At 48.5% G+C, this 25086-nt stretch overlaps 1 protein-coding gene across 19 annotated transcripts in view; it reads left to right on the top strand.

Moving 5' to 3' along the window:
• FRYL (FRY like transcription coactivator) overlaps positions 1–25086 on the top strand; it is a 2516714-nt gene that overhangs the window by 1156420 nt on the left and 1335208 nt on the right. For all 19 annotated transcript variants that reach the window (XM_085642132.1, XM_085642134.1, XM_085642126.1 and 16 more), the window contains one exon: positions 22888–22998. In XM_085642132.1, the coding sequence (XP_085498258.1) occupies positions 22888–22998 (111 nt within the window). The remainder of the gene's footprint in view (positions 1–22887; positions 22999–25086) is intronic.

Raw genomic sequence — 25086 nt, forward strand, 5'->3', positions numbered from 1 at the left:
CGCATGGACCACTGTTTTACGGGTTGCATTGGGCAGATAATTAATGAATTTTCTGATGATTTTAATTTTGCCGAAGCAAGCAGCCGAAACCGTTTAGACCTGCATAGCCAGGGACAAATGTTTGTCCCATCTAACACCTAGATTCTTACTCTAGTCCTTAGGTAGGGGTGTGGTGCCTAATTCGTCAGGCCACCACAGTTTCGAAGAAATGGGAGACTGTTGGTTACAAAATAAGAACTCCGTCTTATTCGCGTTGTTTTAAGAAGTTACCGTCCATCCAGGCTGCAGTATTCTTAAGGCACTCTTTTAGCGGCTCAAAAGTGGAGGCGGACACATCCCGAAAGGTGAACAATAACTGGGTATCATCCGCATAAGATATAATTTTGATCCCAGTTTTAGGGATCAATTCTGCCAGAGGGGTCAAGTAAACATTAAAAATAGGTGGGCTTAGGGTCTAGCCCTGAGGCACACCCCATTTAAGGGGTTTGACAGTGGAAATGAAAGAGTGGGTCCGGACCTGTTGTTTACGGTCTGATAGAAAAGATGATAGCCAGTTCAGCACTGTTCCCTGGATGCCAATATACCTTAGTCGTTTTAAGAGGATAGAATGGGGGATGGTGTTGAATGCTGCTGACAGGTCCAGCAGCACCAGCACCGCCTTGGATCCTCCCATCGACCGCCCAGCGTATTGAATCAGCCATTTCAATCAAAGCAGAATCTGAAAGAAACACGTTAGTTAGATTCCTCACCTTAGAATATCCCCAGGCGTCAGACTGGATCCGGAAGATTTTTCGTCAGCAATACCCCTTGCGCGTCGCTAGGCGTCGTCTGCGGCTCCGCGTCCGTCATCGGCGTCGTGCGCCGGAATGACGTCGTCGGAGTACTTAGACGCCACCCTCGCGTGCTGACGTCAGTTCTTCTTCTTTTTTCCGCGCCAGTAAGCGCAGATCCGGGAGAGCTACCCCTTTTAGTCTTTTTTGACTAAGTTTTTTGATCCTTTTTGATCTTGTCTCGACTCCGGTGCCGGTAGGATGCCTGGTTTCAAAGCCTGTGCTGACTGCAACCGCTCGATGTCGGTTACGGATCATCACCGCCGGTGCCTTTACTGTTTGGGCCTTGACCACGACGCGGAGTCGTGTTCGGACTGCAAGGCCCTGACCTCGAAGGCTAGACGGGAGCGGTCCCGTAAGCTCCTCGAGCTTCGCCACTCGGCTCCGCGCCCCTCTCAATCCCAGTCCAGGAGGAGGTCCAAGGATCGGTCGCGGAGCCGCAGCCGACGTCATCATCGCTCGTCTGGCTCCAAGTCTTCTGGTAAGTCGAAGCACTCCAAGAGGCGACACCGCTCTTCGGACTCCCCTCGCGCGACTCGGCCGAGGGTCAGGGTGGTTACACCCCCGCGGCTCCAGCGGAGCCGCAGGCGCCGCGCAAGTCTTCCATACCCGCCGGTCCCTGGGACGGACGCGACGCCGACGGAAGTCAGTGCCTTCCTCTCGGCCATGAGGAGCCTGGCTCCGCCGTCGACGCCCGCTGGCGCGCCTTCGGGCCCCGCGGACCCGACTGGGCAACCTTGCATGCCGGCGGCTCCGGCCCCGACGCCGCAGGTTCCCGAGGGACTCGTCCCAGAGTCCCCGCCGACGCCAGTCGACCTCGTCACGCCTCCTCCGCCGGCGTCGACACCGGTTCCACCTCCGACGCCGGCTCCACTCGGCGTCGAGCCCCAGTTCAGCCCCGCTCCGGATCGCGCGCCGTTACGGCGTCGATGGACGCCTCGTACGGCACCGTTAGAGACACAATATGTCTATCGTCCGGCTCCGATCCTTCCTCCTGTTTACCAGGAATCGGATGACTGGGGCGATTGGGAGGTGTCCGAGGATCCTATGGCCGTTCAGGCTCAGCTGTCACAGGACTGGGCAGATGAACTGGGGGAGGCCAGTGGTCTGGATACCTCACCAGACACTGGATTCATCTCTTCTCCGACTGTGGCTTCGGAGGAGGGTGCTGCTTTCTCCGTGGTGCTGCGCAAGGCGGCCGCAGCCCTTGGGCTAGAACTGCCTGCTGTGGCCGTGAGGACGAACCTCCTCACCGAAGTGCTTCAACAGTCAGCCAGCTCCTTGGAGCCTCAGCTGCGGTTCAATGAGGCACTCGAGCTGCCTGCCGTGGCTGTGAGGACTAACGTCCTCACTGAGGTGCTTCAGTCTGCAGCAAGCTCCACTGAGCCTCTGCTGCAATTCAATGAGGCCCTCATTGACGTTCTGCAGGGCACCTGGTCCAAGCCCTCCACAGTCCCTCCTGTGGACAGGAACGTCGCCAGGCGCCACCGCCCTGCTCTGGGCGACCCCAGTTTTCTGTCCCAACACCCCACCCCCGAGAGCCTGGTTATCCAGGCTTCTACCTCCCAATCCTCCTTCCCGACTGCTCCGCCGGACCGGGATTCCAACAGACTGGAACAGTTTGGCAAAAAGCTGTTCTCCTCCCTTAGTTTGGGTCTGCGGTCCTTGAACACCGCCTGTCTTTTGGACCGTTATTCCCACTCTCTGTGGGATATGGTGGAGGACGTGCTGCCCCTGTGTCCGGAGGAGGCCCAGACACGACTTACCCAGGCTCTGGCCGATGGGAGGGATGCAGCACGACATGCAATCCGATGTGGGCTTGACACTACGGACTCGCTGGGTAGGGCGATTTCTACCACGGTGGCGCTTAGACGTCTCGCCTGGCTGCGGTCCACGTCCTTTTCGGGGGATGTCCAGAGCACTCTCATGGACATGCCCTTTGATGGCACTCGCCTTTTTGGTGAGAAAGCGGACAGTGCGCTGCATCGCTTTAAGGACTCCCGGGCTACGGCCAAGTCCTTGGGCCTCTCGGCCCCGCGGTCGCAAACTTCCGCCTTTCGTGGCCAAGGAAGGGGTGCCTCCTCACGTCCGCCTAGCCACCAGCCGTAGAACCAACCTGCGCGCGGTCGCGGACGTGGTTTCCACCGAGGCGGTTCTGGAGGACGACGCGGTCAGCCCACATCCACCCCGGCAGCATCCGCCTCCAAGCCTTCCTAGTCAGAGCTTTCCGGTCCATTCCTCGCCAGTGGGCGGCAGAGTTCGCCATCACCTGCTCCACTGGCGTACCATCACGTCGGACAGGTGGGTGCTGCAAATCGTCCGAAGGGGCTACTCCCTCCCCTTCGAGACGACCCCTCCAGCCATGCCACCGCAGCACCACCGTATCTCGGAGGATCATTTGCATCTCCTGCGAGAGGAAGTTTCGGCGCTCTTGGCCAAAGAGGCCGTCGAGCGCGTTCCGAGCCCAGAAGTAGTTCGTGGTTGTTATTCCCACTACTTTCTGGTTCCCAAGAAGGGCAAAGGGGGCCTACGCCCTATCTTGGACCTCAGGAACGTCAATGCCTTCCTCCGGAAGGAACGGTTCAAAATGTTAACTTTGGCTCAGGTTCTAGCTGCCCTCGACCCTGAAGACTGGATGGTAGCGTTGGACTTGCAGGACGCATATTTCCACATCCCCGTCCTGCCGGCCCACCGGCGTTACCTGCGGTTCATGGTGGGTCAGGAGCACTTTCAGATCACCGTGCTCCCCTTCGGCCTTACCAGTGCCCCTCGGGTGTTCACGAAAGTGATGGCGGTGGTCGCAGCTCATCTGCGCAGATCAGGGGTTCCAGTCTTCCCTATCTCGACGACTGGTTGTTGAAGGCGGGCTCGCCCCAGGCAGTCGTCTCCCACCTCCAGACTACGGCGGATCTCCTGCATTTGCTGGGGTTTTCCATCAACGTGCCGAAGTCACACCTGAGTCTCTCTCAGAAGCTCCTCTTCATCGGAGCGGTTCTCGATTCGGCGCAGTTCCGGGTCTATCCGCCGGAACAGCGGGTCCGGGATATACAGGCCCTGATTCCCATCTTTCGGCCTCTATCCTGGGTTTCGGTCAGGCTAGTGTTGCGGCTTCTGGGGCTGATGGCCTCCTGCATCCTACTAGTGCATCACGCCAGGCGGCGCATGCGGGCTCTGCAGTGGGACCTGAAGTTTCAGTGGGCCCAGCATCACGGCAACCTGTCCGACCATGTCTTGATCTCGGAGGGCACTGCACAGCAGTTGCAGTGGTGGCTCACGGACCGCGATTGGGTCACGGGCAAGAGCCTCTCCCTTCCCCAACCGGAGTATGTCGTAGTGACGGATGCGTCCCTCCTGGGATGGGGTGGCCATATGGGAGAGGCGGAGATCAGAGGCCTCTGGTCTCCGGCGGAGTCTCGCCTCCACATCAACCTGTTGGAGTTGAGAGCGATCCGACTTGCACTGAAAGCCTTCCTTCCCTCTGTCCAGGGAAGTGTCGTGCAGGTGTTCACGGACAACACCACCGCCATGTGGTATTGCAACAAACAGGGCGGGGTGGGGTCGTGGACCCTTTGTCAGGAGGCTCTGCGCCTCTGGACGTGGCTGGAACACCAGGGCGTCACCCTAGTGGTTCAACATCTGGCGGGCTCTCTGAACGCCAGAGCAGACGAACTCAGCCGCCGGTGCATGATGGATCACGAATGGCGTCTGAACTCCGAAGTGGCGCAAGTTCTCTATCAGCAGTGGGGAGAGCCTTGGTTAGATCTATTCGCCACCGAAGAGAACGCGCAATGTCAGCAGTTCTGCGCGTTGGAATTTCCAAGGCGGCACTCGCTCGGCGACGCTTTTCGTCACGAGTGGAGTTGCGGTCTGTTGTACGCCTTTCCGCCTATACCACTTCTGCCCAGAGTGCTGAAGAAGATCAGGCACGACCGGGCCCAAGTCATCTTGGTGGCTCCGGATTGGGCACGAAGGTACTGGTATCCCGAGCTACTCAGTATGTTGACCGATCCTCCGATACGTCTGCCCCTTCGGGAGGATCTTCTGTCGCAGCAGCAGGGGACGGTCCTCCACCCGAACCTGTCCAGCCTCCACCTCCATGCGTGGAGATTGAGCGGCGGCAGTTGATGCCATTTGACTTGCCTCCTGAAGTCTGTGATATCATTCTGGCAGCCAGGCGTCCCTCCACAAAGACGGTATATGCCTGCCGGTGGAACAGATTTGTGGCATGGTGCACAGCAAAGGCTGTGGATCCCCTTTCCGCCCCTCTTTCTGAGGTTCTCCTCTTTCTTCTTTCTTTGGCCCGGCAGGGCTCTGCCCTGGGCACCTTGAAAGGTTATCTTGCTGCCCTCTCTGCCTTCTTACGGCTTCCTGATCAGCCTTCTCTTTTCAAGTCCCCTGTGGTTCAACGTTTTCTTAAAGGCATTACTCATACGTTCCCTCCTGTTCCTTTCGTAATGCCTCAGTGGGACTTGAATCTTGTTCTCACATTTCTGATGTGCGCTCCCTTTGAGCCTCTTCACAATTGTCCTCTTCGTCTTCTGACGCTTAAGACTGCTTTCCTGGTAGCCATCACCTCGGCTAGACGGGTGAGTGAGCTCCAGGCTCTATCGTCCAAGCCTCCTTTTCTCTCTGTTCATCCGGACAAGGTTGTCCTTCGGCCTCGTCCCTCCTTTCTTCCGAAAGTGGTGACTCCCTTTCATCTTGGGCAGTCTGTCACCTTGCCCACCTTCTTTCCGCATCCTTCCAAAGAGGAAGAGAGGCTCCACCGTCTGGACCCAAAGCGTGCGCTCTCTTTTTATTTGGACCGCACAAAGCAGTTCCGGGTGGACGACAAACTTTTCGTTGGATACGTGGGTGTTAAGAAGGGAAAAGCTGTGCACAAACGGACCATCTCCCGGTGGGTCGTTTTGTGCATCAAAATCTTTTACTCCTTGGCGAAAAAGGACCCTCCTGTTGGGCTGCGCGCCCATTCCACTCGGGCTACAGCGGCTACTACTGCTTTGGGACGGGGAGTCCCGTTGCGGGACATCTGTCAGGCGGCTACGTGGGCTTCGCTACACACGTTTGCCAGGCATTATTGCCTAGACAGCCAAGTCCGGAGGGATGGCTTCTTTGGCCGTTCTGTCGTCCAGGACTTTCTGGTGTGATCTTGGTTCGCAGACCCACCACCGGGGATGGTATTGCTTGGATATCCATTCTAAGGTGAGGAATCTAACTAACATGTTTCTTTCAGATGAACAAGTTACTTACCTTCGGTAACGATGTATCTGTAAGAAACATTAGTTAGTTAGATTCCTCACCGACCCACCCATCCTCCCCGTTCTGCGAACTGACATCTAGGGTTAAGGCTATCCCTTTCAGGGCCCTAGAAATTTTTGGCACCAGTGTCGGTGTCTTGCATGGCTCTGCGTTCCTGGCGCGGAAGGCTATGTACAAGAACTGACGTCAGCGCGCGAGGGCGGCGTCTAAGTACTCAGACGACATCATTCCGGCGCACGGCGCCAACGACGGACGCGGAGCTGCAGACGACGCCTAGCGACGCGCAAGGGGTATTGCTGACGAAAAATCTTCTGGATCCAGTCTGACGCCTGGGGATATTCTAAGGTGAGGAATCTAACTAACTAATGTTTCTTACAGATACATCGTTACCGAAGGTAAGTAACTTGTTCTTCCGTGCTATAGCCGGGACGAAAGCCAGATTGAGAGTCATGAAGATCATTGGTCTCAATATAGCCGGTCAATTGCTGATACACTAGTTTTCCTAAAACCTGAGCTGGGGCAGGTAATAATGAAATAGGTCTATAGTTGCTAGTAATATCTGGATCTGCATTCACTTTTTTTAAGATGGGTAAGAGAAAGGCATGTTTCCAAACTGCAGGGTAAATACCCTGTCTTAGTGAGGAGTTCCAAATGGAGTTCAAATGGGGATTGAGGAGTTCTGCAAGAGCGCTGTATTGTTTAGCTGGCCAAGGGTCACTTGGGGAAACCTGATTTGCACTTCTGCAACTCAAGGAGGAAGTCTTCAGCAGATACATCAGAAAAGTCTGAGAACACAGTACTGGGGATCAGCTTTATATGATCATCCATAGGGGTCTGGGATACATCCCGTGGCTCAGGACAGGAGGTATAAATCAGCACGATTTGTTTCCTCGAAGAACTCAGAGATTTTATTGCATAGCTTCTGTGAGGGGGGATGAGTATGGGCAAGCGCTGAAGGATCAGTGAATGATTTTACAATTTTAAAAATTTCCCTAGAGGAGTTTTTGGCATTATTGATACGGTCAGAAAGGAAGTCTCTTTTGTTTCCTATGAGAAGTTTGCTGTACTCTTTAAGCGCCGTACGATAACTTGCCTTACTAACCGCAGAGTAGGTAAGTCTCCAACTACGCTCTAGTTTTTTGCATTCAGATGTCTTTGATCTGAGCTCCTCCGAATACCAAGGAGCAGAGGGGAAAGATCTATGTGATTTTATTGCTTTCAAAGGGGCAAGGGAATCGAGCGCATCAACAACCCACTTATTCAGATTTGAAATACTGTCATCGAGATCGCTAGAAAGAGTGGGCATAGAGTCCCCCAGAAGTAGTGTTAGGTACTCTGGAGTAACTCTCCTCCAATTTCTACTCTACTCTTTAGGAATAGAGGTGACTCTACCAGTGCTGGTTTGCTGAAATAAAAAAGATCAAAAAATGATCTGACCAAGCCACTGGCAGCGGAGAGTGAACAGCGATCTCAGGTAGATTAGTACAAATCAGGTCCAGTAATGACCTGCTTTGTGGGTTGGATGGGATACCTGTTGTATAAGATTGCACCCAGCTAATGTGGAGATAAAATTGGAGCTGTGAGGACAGGAGACATCATCCACATGCAGATTCAAATCCCCCAGCATAATAAAATTAGAATAGCATTCACTAGCCTGGGAGATATAATCAGCCAGGATGGGAATTTGGTTGAGGCTAGAATTAGGAGGTCTAAAAAACAGCAGACCAGAGTAGGAGGAGGACACCGAGAGTCTAATACAAAAAGATAAACCCTCGATGGAATCTAACTGATCAAAATTAGTGGCAGTCATCTCCCATCACGATTTATAAATAATAGCTACTCCACCACCCAGTTTCCCGTTTTGCCTGTTGGCACAAACCTAGCCATAGTTTTCAGGGATAGCTATGGTCAAAGCATGGTTGGTGTCATTCCGAAGCCACGTCTCCATCAGAAACAAAAAGTCCCAGTTATTGTCTATGATGGACTGAAAAATATCCAGTGCGTGTTTGGGCATGGATCTACAGTTTAACATCCCAGCTTTTACTTTCACTACAATGGTTGCTGAAGAGGAGTAAGAGTTGCAGGTCTTATTGCAGCTAGTTGGACTATCCGCATTTAAAGAAAACCCACAGAACGAGCATAAATAATCCTATTTCGGACCCCGGAGTGTCGAGCAAGGCAAGTGGAGACAGGGTGGGGGCCTGATGGAGATCAGCTCTGAGCGGCTATATGTGTACCTTTGACCGCTAGTAAAACGGGCAGCATCTCTGGCCCTGGTCGCCGTCCTGCCGTGGATGGGCGCAGACGGGCTTGCCTTCAGGAAGTGAGGATTCAATGATTTACAGTAGAAAGCGTCTCCCTCCACACAATCAGCATAGGGTTGCTGCGGTTGACCTGGGAGTCAAAATGCCTGAGATGCATCTGGGCACAGAGGCAGCACAGATTTAAAACAGGGTGAGAATAAACAATAATACAAATGTAAAAATAAATGTTAAAAAACACTCATTTCAATTTCGGGCGAAGCGCTAGTGCAGTTCAGTATGCAGGCAAACCTCAGCATGAATGAGGGAACAGGTGCCTCCCAGAAGCTCAACCTGGGGCCTTACCTGAACCTTAAGTTGGACAGCCTTAATACCCTCGGCCGAGCATGGAACCTCACCATGGGGCCTAGACCCACGAAGGCACACCTGCTAAAGTTGCTTGCAGAAAAAGTTAGGACCTTGGCTGACGTAGAAACCCCTCTTGAAGAAGGAGAGGTGGATGCTGCAATCCTACAGAAAGGAGTACTGACAGCACGCCAGAAGTAGATAGTGAAGATGCAGATCTTCAGAAACTAGCCCAGAGGTTAGAGTTAGAGGCTAAACTCTTGGCTATAGAGAAGGAGAGAGCTGAGATGGGCATTGGATCCATCTCTGGAGGCAGCAACATTATAAATTGGGAGACGGAAGAAGCTTTTGAACAGAATATCCCCAAAGAGATTGTCCCTTTATAACCAGAGGGGGATGATATCACCAAATGGTTTACTGTCTTTGAGGACTTTTAAAATGAGGCAACTCGGCAATAGGTATTGGGGCGCTCTCCTCTGGAGTTGTTCTCAGTAAAGTGTAGGGATAAGCTCCTGACAATGAATGAGGCAGATTCTGAGTCTTATGACCTCATGAAGGATCCCTTGATTGAGGACTTTGGACTCACCATTGGGGAATACAAGATCAGGTTCAGGGAGACTCGAAAAACCCAGAGTCAAACCTCAGTAGATTTTGTAGACTTTTCAGTGAAGACACTAGGTGGCTGTTTGAAAGATAACAATGAGCAAGACTATGAAGGGGTTTATAATCTTATTATGAAAGAGCATCGGAGTAATTGTGTTCCTGAGAAACTACATCAGTACCTGGTAGACCTAGGTCCACTTTCTCCTCAAGAGATGAGTAAGAAGTCAGACCACTGGGTAATGACAAAGGTAACCAAGACAATGCATGGTGGCGTGACCGGGAGAAAGGGGTTGCTGAGCCCCACCAAGGGAAAGATGGTGACCAGTCTAAAGAAAGTCTTTTCAAAGCCCCCAAAAACCTGTTTAGGAGGGTGGGCCCCAAGCCAAAACACAGTCTAAGGGTGGGCACCAGGGTACAAACTGGGATCCCTTTGTTAAAAAAAAAATTATTTGAAATTTAAACAAAATAATACAGAGGAATGACATTCAAGACCCCCACCCCTCTCCCCCCACACCAATAAGCTATCGATTCAAGGACACAAAAGAGGAAAAGAAAGATCAGGAATTGATTGCACTGTGGAGAGAAGAAAAGAAAAAGAGAAAAAAAAAAAAAAGAGCGCAAGAGAACAGGGAAAAAAAATCTCAGGCCTGGTTACCCTGGCTGCTCCAGCCAGGTAGTGAAAGCTTCCCAGATGTCTAAGCCCTTCTTTCGTCCTTTAGAACCTTTCCTGGCATAGATGGCTTTTTCTAAATGGTAAGTTGCAGCTAGCCTAGCCAGCCATTGAGAAAAAGGTGGGGGATCAGTATCCAGCCAAACTGACGCTACACAGATCCTCCAGACTTCCATGGCGACGAAAGTTAATGACCCGCCTTTGCTTCTATTAGTTTCGGTTTGGGTCCTAAGCAAGATGACTGTAGGGGTTAGTACCATGGCCTGGGAGCTGACTTTCCCCAGAAATTCCTGTACCTTAAAGAGGACTGAGGAGAGCTTAGGACAGGTTGCAAACATGTGAACTGAGTCGGCTCCGAGCACCGAGGGCATAACGTCCCTTTGCCGACTCCCCATTTGGCAATTTTGCTGGGGGTAATATACAGAAAAAAGATGATTTTGAAGTGTTGTGCCTGTAGTTTGGCTGACAGCAAGATGTTTTGAGAAAGTACTAAAGAGTTCTAAAACATGCCGTGTGGAGCCGCAAGCTTGGTGTGCCACTTGTCCGCGATTCTCGGTAGATCGTCTGAAGTTTGTCTGTTTAGTGCATTATATAAATGTCCTATCCTAGAAGTCGCAGTATCCCGCAGGGTATCGACGAGTTATATTTCAGCAAACCCTGTGGTGCCCCCAACCTTTCTGGAGAGAAAGTCCCGTATGAAAAGGTATTTAAAGGCCTCTTGACTGCTCAGACCGTGTTTGTTTTGCAGGTCAGTAGAGGATTTAACTCCTTCACTGGTGATTAGGTCTCCCAATTTCGTGATACCTGCCTTATGCCATTCTAAAAGATAGGTCCTATCAAAGATGGCGGGAAGATTGCAGTTTGCAGTAATAGGAGAGTAATAATTAAATCTCCCCAGCCCGAATATTCTTCGGATATTACGGAAGACCTTGAAGGAGTTCATTAAGGTCTTGAATCTCACACGTTTGTAATATCCAAAGGTTATCTGTCGGAAGAGGCAGCCGCGATGCTCTTCACCCAATAAAAGCTGGAATGGTGAGGGAAGCCCAGATGGAGGGGGGAGAGATTGTTCCCTTAATAATTCAGTACTATACTGCAGGACCGAAGCCCAGTAATATAGCACAACGTTAGGGAAGGCCCAGCCACCCCGCTCTCTAGGAAGAGACAGTTGTTTTAGAGCCCGCCTAGGTTGTGAGTAGGCCCAGATAAACTGCGTAAATATTTGCTGAAATTTCTGCAGGTTAGCTTTGCTAAATTCAAGTGGTAGAGCAGTTTCGGGAAGCAGGTCATTTTAATTGCATTACATCTGCCAACAAGTGTCAGGTGTAAGTTGTCAATTAGCTTAAGGGCTTTCTTGGTTTCTATTGCGAGAGGGGATAGGTTCTCCGTTACAATTTCGTCAATATTAGCGGAAATGAAGACCCCCAGGTATTTTGCCTTTGGAACTACCCGGGCGTCGGTCCAGGTGATTTCCTTATTTATTATTATTTGGTTTTTGTTTTGTTCAGTGCATACCCCGAGATTTCCCCAAATTTTTGTGCCTCCGTTTCCAGTGTCAGAATGGCATTCTCAGGATCAGGGGAAGTTATGGCCAGATCATCGGCATAGGCCATACTTTTGGTGTTGATACCTTGCATACTTGTTGCCGAGATAGCGAGGTTCCTTTCAATTTTTTTAATGAATGGGTCTATATGAATGGCAAATAACAGTGGGGAGCAGGGGCAACCCTGCCTAGTACCCCGGGAGATGTTGAATTGTTCAGTGAACCACCCATTGATGGAAACACAGGCTGTCGGCTGTTGGTATAGAGCTCGTACAGCCTGTGAGTTTAGGCCCAAAACCCATCTTGTCCATGACAGCCCACAGGAATCGCCAGGAGACCCGATCAAATGGTTTTTCGGCATCTAGAAGTATTAGTGACATCGGGTCTCCTGCTGCCTGAGCTGCGTCAAACAGGGTAATAGCACGCCTGACATGCTCCGTAAAAGATTGAGGTCACTACGTCAGTATAATTGGATTTTATTTGAGGGGCAAAGACTTTATAGAACTCCACAGGAATGCCGTCTGTTCCTGCGGCTTTCCAATCTGGTAGACTGGTAAGGGCTTCCATGATATCATCCCAGGTAGGGGTGAAATCCAGCTGCTCCCTACTATCAGGGGTAAGTTGTTCTAGGTCAACCTCGTTCAGGTAGCTAGTTATCTCGCTTCCCATTGAGGTAGCTCCCTGGCCGTTCTCTTTTGTGTATAATTTAGTGTAGAATTCTTGAAATCTTTTTTGTATAGCACTGGTGTCGTTAGTCTCCATCCCTGTTGCAAGTTTAATTGCATGTATTTCGCTACTAGTGAACTGTTGCCTGGTTTTAACGGCTAGGTGATGCCCAATACAGTCACTACTCGTAATTATTTTCTCGCGTAGTCGCCCATTTTGCTGCGTTTTTTTCTGCGAAAACAGCCCCGATTGCTGCCTTCGCAAGAATTACTTCTTTTTGGACATTCTCAATATCCTGACCAGAGTTGACCAATAGGACCAGTTTCGTTTCTGCTTGCCTTAGTTTTTCCTGGAGGTCACAGATTAGCAGCTTCTCCCTCCTGTTTTTCATAGTTGAAAACCTCAGAGTTTCACCCCGAACACCCGCTTTAAAAGTATCCCAGACAATCATAGTTGAGGCGGTTCCAGTATTTATTTCCAGGAACTCCTGTATCCAACCTTGCATATGTAACCCATAGCCTGCATCTTGTAAAAGGGCTTTCTCAAAACTCCATCATGGGGTCTCCTTCCAGTTTCCTAATCCCTTGATATTTAAAATGAGAGGATTGTGGTCTGACATAAAGCGAGGTGCGATGTCTATGGTGCATTTATTAAGTAAAAAGGAAGAGATAAAAAAGTAATCTAATCTGACAAATGTATGATGAGGAGCAGAAAAGTAGGTGTAGCCAGGTTGTGCGGGTTTTAAGCTAGCCCAGATGTCAAACTGGGATCCCAAGAAGGCTTTGTGCTTTAATTGCAAAGCCAATGGCCACCGTATTTGAAACCCTAGATGGCCCAACAAAAACAATACTCCTAGTGCACCTGCAGTAAATGCAGTGGTAAGTCTCCAGATGGGAACCCAGGTGGGCCCAACCATGCCAGAGAGCGTGCTGAAACAACTTTAGTCTCAGTGTGGGGTGTATGTAGCTACCCTGGCTGTCTGGCCCAGTAACCTTTAGAAATGCAGACAACAGCCACATATTAACGTGGTTAAAGTGGCAGCACTGAGGGATACAGGTGCAAGACAAACTGATATCCCCAGGACAATACGTGACTGGTGAGACATTTACAGTCCCCTATGCTGATAAGGCTAAGGTACATCCCATGGCAATGGTGTCCTTTGAATTGGGAGGGTTTACTGGCCAAAAGAAGGTGGTAGTATCCTCTGCAATACCTGTAGAATGTCTGCTAGGCAATGATCTGGAATTCTCAACATTGGCTATGCTGGGTATTCCTGAATGGGTGTGTGTGAAAAAAAGAGCACAATGCAAAGCCCAGGATGTAAAAGAGGAGTTGGAGCCTGGAATAATGGCCCAACCATCCAAGAGAGAAGGCATGAAGTTTCGGGAAACTAGCTTCCGAACAGACACCAACGTGGGTCCCCTCACCTCAGGGAGAAGATGTAGGAAACTGGCTCTATATATACTACACCAAAATGAGGTATAGTGTGTATAGAGTCCAATTGACCCCAGAGGTAGGCAGAGGTTAAAGTTAGATAGAACCTTACTCTCTATTTGTGATAGAGTAGTCGAGCAGTAAGGCAGTATCAGAGGACAGTGTTAAGCATTTGATGTACACACTCAGTCAGCAAATGAATTCACGCACTCAATGACTGAACTCTAGGCCAATTGTGTTTGTATAAAAATATATACTGCTGTTTTATTTTTAGAACCAAGCAAGCCTGGCACAGGTAAGCATTAAATACTAAGTTACTGGATATAGAACAGTTTGAAAATGCAATAGAAATTGTACTTTGTTTGATTTACAGGGAATGCAGTAGGTTGCAACACTTAGCAAATACAGTACATTGGAATCAGTAGGCTTTTTCAGTAAATTGGAGGCAAGTTACTTTTCTAACTCAGTGCTGGATACCTAAATTCAGCACTGGGACACTAATGGAAACAGGTAAGTAAATACGTTTTGGTTAATCGTAGGATTTTTAAAGAATATCTTTAGATTTCAAAACTCCACACTTAGTCGCTTTTTGGAAGAAAAACAGTGCATTGAAATGAATAGGCTTTTTCAGTAAATTGCAGGTAAGTTACTTTGTACGTTACTTTTCTTACTCGGTGCTGGATGCCTGGATTCAGCACTGGGACAATTACTGGAAACGGGTGAGTAAATTCGTTTTGGATATTTGTGCGATTTTTAAAGAATATTTTTAGATTTCAAAATTCCACACAAACTTTTTGAAAGAAAATTGTCATTGTTATTCTATGGAGGAAAAACAGGTTATCGGTTCACAGGTAAGTAATTGTCTGTGGGAGTTAAGGTTCTGGGGTTGGACTCGGGGGTCTCACAGGGTCAGTGATGTTTTTTGTTTCACCCTTAGTGGCACTAGGGTGGCCGGGTGCAGAGTGTTGAGGCCCAATGTTAACCTACGGAGGATATGGGGCCTCCGGTTGGTGCCTGCTGGCAAGCAGGCCACATGACTGTGGGTGCGAAGCTCCTAGGGTTTAGGTCAGGGCAAATGGGGAACCAAATTAACACTAAAGGTGCACCCTCAGCGGCATTAGGGTGGCCGGGTGCAGGGTGTTGTTTTGAGGTCGGGTGCCCTATTTTCAATGGAGAACCTCCGGTTTGCAAAAGCACTGCAGGCAGGGAGACGAAGGTGTGTCTATGATGTGGATACTGGAGACCGTCTGCCTGTCAAAAGTTAACCGTATAGGCAGTCTGACCAAGTAAGGGAAAGTCCCCCTGTCCCCTGAACCTTGCTGGTTCCGACATTGCACCTTCTTCAACTTCCACGTTGGTTGCAGCTGCCAAGGCGTGTTGGGGCTCTTGCCAGAGACCAACCCCTCAACTCTCGACACCCAAGGTGGGACAGCTTGTATACGGCTCCTGGCCTTCCACAGCGTTGCCTGGTCCACACAGCTGCAGTTTCAAGGTCACCCTCAGCTCTCCTGCAGCACTCGACTTCGGATGGCATTCGTCTCCGTGCTTCCTGGTCACTCCTGAGTGGCATAGACTGTCACTTCTGCCTGCAGGTTCTTCACATCATGAATCCACCTTTGAGTTCCACCAGACACTTACACCTACCCCAGCAGCAGCATCTTCCTAAAGTCCTCCATTGAGTCCGGCGGTTTCCAACGCCTTTTCACACGGCTTCCCTGGTGCAGGTATCCTGGTTAAGGTATCCACAGATGGGGTGGCTCTCCAACCTTCTGCCTTCCATTAGGGTTTCTTCAGGGTCCATTGGGAAGCTTCATTCTTTAAAATTGCAACCCCCTGGTGACCACTGCGTATTACGTGTTACTTACCTGTTTCTATTGAAAAGTATAGTGTGCATGTGTATATCTCTGGCTAGGAGATATCCGTATGTGTTAGTGAGTGTTGTATAATAAATACATATTTTTATAAATACACTGTGTGGTTCTTTTTCGCTTAATATAGATCAATAAGATTATGTTCTGGTAAAAAAAAAAAATAGCTGCTTTACCCTCCTTCTGGATTAAGTCTGAAGGTTGCTCTTCACAGTTGTCACTTAGAGAGCTTTCTAAGGTTGTCTAAGACCACTAAAATCACCATAAGGGTTGTCTGCATTGGTGCAAGGTTCCCACTTACATATACCAAGCCAACTTCTCACAGGTACACAGTCTGGCTTCTTAAGCAATCGTACTCTGGAAGTTAGGGGTGTGGTACATTAGCTGCTTAGACGGCGAGGTTAGAAAATACATGTTTGAGGCATGTGAGCTGCAGATTACACACTTTTGCATAGATCGCCATCTGGTGTTGGGCCCGGATGTTTGCAGTTTGTTTTTCCTCTTGGAAAGTCTTTGGAAGTCACGAGGTCGGTGACTCCTCCTTCGTATTGCGCATGGGATTCGGCTCCATCCCCAGATTGTTTTTTTCCGCCATCGGGCTCGGATGTGATCTTCACGCTCCGGTTCCGAACAGCTTCCAGTTCGACGATCGACGCGCAATCCTCACCCCAATAGCTGTATTGTTTCGATCACGATCTCTTGAATCAACAAGCCTTCTCATCGACACAAACCTTCGGTTCCAGTCGTCGACGGCGGCCTTCCCAGGCTCCGGTCCCGGCTCATGGAAAGAACTCCATTTAAAAAGTACCCTCGATGTGGGTCCAAATTTCCCCACACAGATCTTCATGAGGTATGCAACCTTTGCCTCTCCCCAGAACACGAGGCCCGAGACTGTCCGGCCTGTAAGTCTTTCAGATCCAAAAAGACTATTCGGGACGGAAGAGCTAGAAGGAACATGGCACACTCCTCGACGTCCATTCCAGTCGACATCTTCGGAGACAACATCGACGATCCGGAACATCATCGTACCGAAGAGGACCTCGTCAGCGCTTCCGAGGCCGATGAGTCAGATGTGGAGGACATCACCGCGTCGCAGAGGGTCGTGAGTACCAATCTACCCCCTCCCACACCTGCACCGACACCCAAAAAGGCTTCGGTCACGCCTTCGCCTCCGGGCCTAGTCAAGACCAGAGACACTACTTCACACACCCTACCTTCGGGCCTGGTGAAGAAGCCAAGTAAGCCTTCCGGCGGCTCGGGCTCGGGCTCGAGCCAGCCTGCCAGCGGTGCAGAGAAACATACTTCGGCACCGAAAAAGAAGACGGCCTCCACCTCGACACCGAGCCCCGCACCGAAGCCCTCGGGGTCGAAACCCAGCCCTTCGGCACCGACACCATCTTCGGTGCCGACCAAACCACACAAGGCCGCCGGCACCGACACTTCCAAGCCGAAGCCCATCTCGACGCCGACCAAGAGACCGGAGGGTCCCAAGCCTGGTTCTAAACATCATACAGGCACGGAAAAACCTAAAAAAATCATCGGCCCAGACGCCTTTGGCGCCGACAGACCAAATTACCTCACCAGAGCTGTTTACACCGGATTCCTTGCAAAAACTCTCACCAAGGATCCAAAAACTGGACATTTGACACTTTCTACTAAGAAGAGACATTTGGAGAAGCCTGCTCCGCCTCAACCTCCAAAGAGGAAGGATTCTGCTACCTCTCCATTCAGAATACCTTCCCCTCCACCTCCACCTCCTTCCCCACCTCCACCCTCTCCACCCCCACCTCATCGTTCTCCTACTCCGTCTCCAGACGATGATGATCACGGGGACCCATATTATGATACAGGGGATGTGCCACAAGACCCCACCCCTACAGGATCTCCAGATCCATGGGACGATTACCATATACCAGATATCCCCAACGTCCCACAAGACGATATTTACCCTTCTAGACCATCTCCACCAGAAGATTCATTAGGGTTTAACCATCTTCTGCAAAGAGCAGCACATTATCATGGGGTGGACATGCATAATGACCCTGTGGAGGAAGATTTCCTCCTAGACACATTCGATACTACACAGAGGTCCACCTCCATACTGCCCATGCTCAAAGGGGTGGTAAAGCATGAGGCCGAAGTTTTTAAAGACCCAGTTAGAGCCAGGGTCCTTAACCCACGTATCGAAAAAAAGTACAAGCCTGCTCCCTCAGATCCCTCTTACATCAGAGGACCGGCCCCACTAGATTCCTTAGTGGTCTCTACGGCACGTAAAAGGGCAAACTCATAAGCGTCAGGTGATGCACCACCACCTGACAAGGAGTCAAAACTGCTAGATGCTTCAGGCAAACGCACAGCATCCCAGGCCACCAACATATGCCGTATAGCAAACACTCAGGCACTGCTGGCCAGATATGACAGGGCTCATTATGATGAATTAGAGAGCATAATGCAACATCTCCCTGAAAAATATAAAAGTAAATCCAACGAGTTAATTCAAGAGGGTAAAACAATCACAAAGACCTCTATACGTTGTGCCCTAGATGCAGCAGACACAGCCTCCACGGCCATTAACACCAGCCTCCTTCTCCGTCGTCATGCTTGGTTAAGGGTATCTGGGTTTAAACCAGAAGTACAAGCCTCCATCCTTAATCATCCCTTTGACCAGGATCATCTATTCGGGCCAAAGGTGGATGAGGCCTTAGAAAAGATGAAAAAGGACACGGATACCGCAAAATCCATGGGGGCCTTACAGTCTCACCCGCCCAGACGCTCCTTTCGCCGCTCATCCTTTCGGAGTGCATCCAGAGGCTACTCCTCAGACACAGCGTCCACATCGTACAAGTCCCCTACTCAGACCACCTTTACAAAAGGTTACCAAAGAGGCGGCTAAAGGGGTAACAACAACAAGGGCAGAGGCAAAACAAACAACGCCCGTTCTGCCACACCTACCACCCAATGACTCCCCCCCCCCCCCCCCGCTCCACCCAGACCATTCCACTTGGGGGCAGACTAACACATTTCCTTCATGTCTGGGAGACCATCACCTCAGACAAATGGGTGACCCAAATAATTCGGTCAGGATACTGCCTGGAATTAACATCTACCCCCCCAAACATTCCACCAGGCAACGCCCAATGTCACAAGAACATTCGACATTGCTAAAGCAGGAGGTAATCTCCCTCCTACAAAAACAGGCAATAGAACACGTTCCTGTCAATCAACAGAATTTGGGGGTCTACTCCCTATATTTTCTAATACCAAAATGGGACGAGACTCTATGACCTATTCTAGATCTCCGGCCCCTAAACACATACATGCACTCAGACCATTTTCACAGGGTAACTCTTCAGCAGGTACTTCCGCTCCTCTCCCAGAATGACTTTCTCACCACACTGGACTTGAAAGACGCATACTTCCACATTCCAGTACACCATGCTCACAGAAAGTACCTCAGATTTGTGGTGGACGGACAACACTACCAATTCAAAGTGCTCCCGTTCGGAGTCACAACAGCACCACGGGAATTCACCAAGTGACTAGCGGTGGTGGCGGCACACCTCAGAAGACAGCACATTCACGTCTTCCCATACTTGGACGATTGGCTGATAAAAGCCACTTAATACAACAAATGTGTACACCACACCGCTACCACAATCCAACTACTTCACCAACTATGCTTCACGGTGAACCACCAAAAGTCCCAGCTAACACCATCCCACATAAAACAATACCTCGGTGCCACCATAGACACCTCAAAAGCAATAGCCTACCCCAATCCGGCCAGGATTGCAAGCATTCAGGCTTTGCAACAAATATTCATACCTCAACACTCCCTTCCAGCACAAGTGTTTATGCAACTGATAGGGATGATGGCCTCTTGCATTTTTATAGTGCCCCATAAAAGACTCCAGATGCGGCCACTCCAAGAGTGCTTAGCGCGCCAATGGAACCAGGCCCAGGGACAGCTGACAGATCTGGTGTTGGTAGACGGTTGCACCCATCGCTCTCTGCAGTGGTGGAACACCACAAACCTTCCCAAAGGTCGACCGTTCCTGGACCCGGTTCCCCAAATAATACTAACAACGGACGCATCGCTCTCCGGCTGGGGAGCTCATCTATTACACCTCACAATGCAGGGCACATGGACGCCGCAACAAAAGTTACTCCATATCAACCATCTGGAGTTACTAGCAATCTTTCTAGCCCTGAAATCTTTTCAAACACAGATTTCAGGCAAGGCAGTCCTCATTCGCACAGACATGACGGCCAAGTATTATATTCAAAAACAAGGCGGCACACACTCTCCACAGCTCTCTCAATTAGCACAGAGCATATGGAGATGGGCAATTCCCCACAAAATCTTTCTCCTGGCTCAACATGTCCCAGGAGTCCAAAACACCGTGGCAGATCTGCTCAGCAGACAGACACAACAGATCCACGAGTGGGAACTTCACCCACAGGTTCTTCATCCTTTCTTTCAAATGTGGGGGCATCCGCACATAGACCTCTTCGCCACCCACCAAAACACAAAATGCCCAAGCTTCGCCGCCAGATACCCACACCCATTGTCCAAAGGAAATGCGATATGGATGAACTGGTCAGGCAAATTTGCGTACGGTTTTCCGCCTCTCCCACTCATTCCATTAGTGGTGCGAAAGCCACAACAGCACTCCCTCACACTGATCCTAGTAGCTCCAACGTGGGCCAGACAACCGTGGTACACCACGCTGCTGGAACTCTCGGTAGTACCACACCAAAAGCTACACCTCTCACCATGCCTCCTAACCCAGATCCATGGAGAGATCAGGCACCCGGACCCAGCTCAGCTCAACCTTGCGATCTGGCTCCTGAAATCCTAGAATTCGGGTACCCAAACCTTCCTCCTGACTGTATGAACGTCATCAGAGAAGCTAGACGCCCTACCACTAGAGCCTGCTACGCTGCCAAGTGGAAAAGCTTTGTTGTTTATTGCCATAACAACACAATCAATCCTCTAGACGTGTCTATACAACACATCATATGCTACTTACTCCACCTACAAAGGTGTAATCTAGCCTATACATCCATTCGGTTACACCTCGCAGCAATTGCAGCTTACTTACAAAACAGGCAGCACCTATCGCTTTTCAGAGTACCTGCCATTAAATCCTTCATGGAAGGCCTCAAAAGAACAATCCCCCCCCAGAGTACCACCCTCACCTGTGTGGAACTTAAATATCGTTCTCACAAGACTGATGGGGCCTTCCTTCGAACCTTTGCATAAATGTGAACTGCAATTCCTCACATGGAAAACAGCTTTCCTTTTAGCCATCACTTCCCTTAGAAGGGTCAGTGAGATACAAGCACTTACCATACAAGAACCTTTTCTTCAAATGCACCAGAACAAGGTTGTTCTCCGTACCAATCCAAAATTCCTACCTAAAGTCATTTCCCCTATTCACCTAAACCAATCTGTAGAATTACCAGTATTTTTCTCGCAACCTCAGACCGTTGCATAAAGGGCTCTGCACACGCTAGATGTCAAACGAGCCTTACTTCACTATATCCAGAGAACACAACCTTTCCGAAAGACCAAATCACTGTTTGTCTCTTTTTCTCCACCACACAAGGGCAACCCCATCTCAAAATCAGGGATAGCTAGGTGGATTGTAAAATGCATCCAGATTTGCTACCACAAAGCAAAACGAACGCTTTCCGTTCCCCCTAAAGCCCATTCTATACAGAAGATAGGGGCTTCCATGGCATTTCTAGGGAACATCCCACTAGATGATATCTGCAAAGCAGCTACATGGTCAACACCGCGCACTTTCACAAAACACTATTGTGTAGATGTGAAAACCAAACAAGCTAGTGTGGGCCAGGCTGTACTGAAAACACTATTTCAAACCCCTGCAACAGATACCGGTGGTCGCCGCTAAGGTTGGGAACTGCTATATAGTCTATGCAAAAGTGTGTAATCTGCAGCTCATATGCCTCGAACGGAATATGCTACTTACCAGTATGCATCTGTTCTTGGCATGTAGAGCTGCAGATCTACACACGCCAACCAGCCTCCCCGGCTACCTGTATCTGTTCCAGTCTATCTTATTTAGATACAACACACATGGGTTTCTTCACTGTGGTTACTACGCTCAATCTTTCCCTGCTGGCGAAAAACAATCTGAGGATGGAGCCGAAGCCCATGCGCAATACGATCCAAAGGAAGAGTCACCGACCTCGTGACTTCCAAAGACTTTTCAAGAGGAAAAACAAACTGCAAACATCCGGGCCCAACACCAGATGGCGATCTATGCAAAAGTGTGTAGATCTGCAGCTCTACATGCCAAGAACAGATGCATACTGATAAGTAGCATATTCCTTGTAGGTAATGCATAGGAAATGGGCTCCTAATTCAACCATAGATTGAACACCCTCTTTTCCTAATTCTGGCTCTTGTGTTATTCTCTCAGTATTAGCTTTTCATTTTTTATGGCCACTAACATTTTTCCTTAAAGTACGAGGTTCATTTTAGGGATTGCACAAAAATTGTGTGGTGGTGCTTATATTATGTATTAGTGTTCTGAAAAAGAGATTGTTTAAATAAATGTGTTATATGACAACTTGGCAAATTAAATTTACAGAAAAAAATGTTACTAACGTGAGAATAATGTTCAAGCACTACAATTGGGGAGAATTGGTATTCAAACTATGGCCGAAAGGAACGTCTATTACTTATAAATACATTCTCAAGCATTCGGTCATCCTCCTAAAAAAAAAAAACTGCCTCTCTTAGGTGACCTTGTCCATCTTGGTTATTCCGAAAGTGGAAAAGGTGCAAATATTCAACTTCCTTTTTTACAACCATGTTCCTAGACCTTTGAATGTTGTGTTATGTCAATTGCTACTTTGCTCTTCGTCAAAGAGGTCTATACCAGTAAACAAATAAGAGAGAGCTAATTGATCTTCAAATGCCAGTATTCATGAAAATATAGTTGAAGATCTATTCGCCCTTCCCATCTGGATTTGTCTGTTTTTTTTCTAGTTATACAGGAGGTTAGGACTAATGACATCAAAAGTAATTTTTTTGGACAGATTTCTTCATCCAACAGCCTCTCAGATGATATTTACCTTGATTTTCATTTTGTTTGTCTTGGTCAGCGCTCATTGCTTGAAAGGAGACTCCAATTTTGGAAGGAGACCGTGCCCAGCTCTGGAGTTCGACACGGTCTCCTTCCAATATCTGATTCTCATCATGCCTTGATCTGATTTGGGATTTCTTTTAAGAACTGCTTTTTCATGTTGAAAGTTGCTTTACTTCAAATTAAATGTAAAATTTGGTCAGTTTAGTCATTTTGCATGAATGTAAGGTTTGCATACAAAATCTCCTTTTCAGTTTCAGTTGTGAACTGATGATTTCATTTTAAAGGCAATGTCTGCAGTTCTGTGCTGTGGTCCTGTGGCTGATAACGTTGGGCTCTCATCGGATGGCTATTTATATAAATGGCTGGATAACATTTTGGATTCACAGGATCAAAAGGTACAGTATTATTGTACAATTTACATATTTTTTTATTTTGAAACATGCGGAATGTTTTATTTTTACATCTGAAATATAGAAAATTGGTCTTGAAAATAAAATGATAAAAAGTACTTAAAGAGAAGTAGTTCATAGTAGTAATTTTCACGAATTAGGAACGTGCTTAAAAAATTGAGATGCTTTCAAAAATTAGATGGCCGAAGTAAAGGTGCTAAGAACAGGTCGTAATAAACAGGAGTTAATTTGTCAAAGCTAGTCAACCCTCTGCTGTAGCAAAACAAAGCTTGAAAGAAATCCTGCAATGATAAAAGCCCAGTTCCCCATTTTACAATGTGTCTTCCCCATTTCTGTCTCCTCTGTGTCTGGCAGTGGTAGAACACCAAATTGGTTTTTGCCTTTTAGTCATAGAATGAGAAAATATATTAGATATATTTACCTTTTTGCAAGCCATATCTTGAGAGATCATTCAAGATGACATCAAGTCAGTTGTTCTTCTACAGTAGAGGATGTGCTCTGCCCTTTTCCCAGTTAAGGTTTGTTGTTCCTGTTATTTCCATTCACTCACTGTCTGGTGGTCCTGTCCGCAATGATTCATTTATTGTTAGAAAAGGGGCAGTGAAAGATGTAGCTTACTGTAGTTCATCTACTCCCTCGTGATGTACAGTCTTGAACCCTGAAACTCCCTACACATAGTTGCAAGTATATAACAATAGTTTCCCTTGCAGAATACAATATTCTGCTAGGAAAGCTTTCCAGTATAAGTCCACATAACCAAAGAATAAGGAAATTATCGAAACACCCAGGATTTGCCTAATCTGATTTGAATGAGTAATAGTGTATTCTTGCATAAAATGGGCACATTAAAAAGAACAACAAATTGCATTATAGGGACTTACTCAATGGTGGTTACTTTACAGCAAGAAACAATACATTTTTGAACTAGAATGACAAGGTAAAGTAAACTGGAAACTATTAGAACACATTGGCCTGGGAAAACGTAACTCTTAAAGCAGAATGTAGCATTTCCATATTCATAACTATCCTATTTGAGAGGTCAATGTTGTTGAAATTCTGTACTATTGCATGTTGTTAAACAAGTGATTGACTGTCTTGTATGATTTTAGATTTTTATCTGATTTAGCGGCAGATTCCTTACATTAGAATTATCTCCAGGCGTCAGACTGGATCTGGAAATTTTTTCGGGAGCAGCACCTCTGCGTGACATTAGGTTGCATCGATCGGCTCCGCTTGCTGTCGTGCGTGCCAGAAGTGACGTGCACGGTGCCTATATAGGCACCACCCCAGCGCACTGACGTCAGTGCTTTTCTTTCTGTGCCAGTTAGCACAAATCCGAAGAGAGCTTCCCCCTGTCACTTTTTTACTGAGTGTAGGAAGGTAGGATCCTTCAAGTAGTGTTAACCCCACTATTTGCCTGTGTTAGTGTGTTTTTGACTAGTCTGACTGGGATCCTGCTAATTGGGACCCCAGTCACTGTGCTGTTTCTCTAAATTTGACATGGTAAGTACTTCTGTTCCTCCACAATTGGCTACTGGTTTACTGTTATAAGTCCCTAGTGTAGGGTACTGAGGTACCCAGGGCATAGGTGCACTAGGGGTCTCCCAGGGGTTGCAGCATCTATTGTGCCACCCATGAGAGACCACTTAAACTGTGACTACAGGCCTGCCATTGCAGCCTGTGTACGCTGGTGCTAGCAAACGATATAAGTTGTATTATATCTGAGGTCACTACACTTAAAAAACCTATGTCACCCCTTAGGCAGGCCTTTCAATCCCGAAGGCAGTGTGCTGGTTTATTAGTGAGTGGGTGCCCCTGCATGAGCCGGACACCCCTACAAACCCCGGACTGGATTCTTCAGCCTTTTTAAGTGAAGTCAGCTATTTTAATACGTATAGTGGCCATCCACCATTACCTGATGGCTAACTATATAGTGGTTGTGCCGCACCTGGGCATGTTTGGTATCAAACATGTTGGAATTGTACACCCAACACTGTTACTGGTGTTGGAGGTATGATTCCATGCACTGTGGGGTTCCTCCTGGAAGCCCCCAGTACTCCTGGTAACAGCCTT

The sequence above is a fragment of the Triturus cristatus genome, chromosome 2_2, assembly GCF_964204655.1.
Source record: "Triturus cristatus chromosome 2_2, aTriCri1.1, whole genome shotgun sequence".
NCBI classification, from domain to species: domain Eukaryota; kingdom Metazoa; phylum Chordata; class Amphibia; order Caudata; family Salamandridae; genus Triturus; species Triturus cristatus.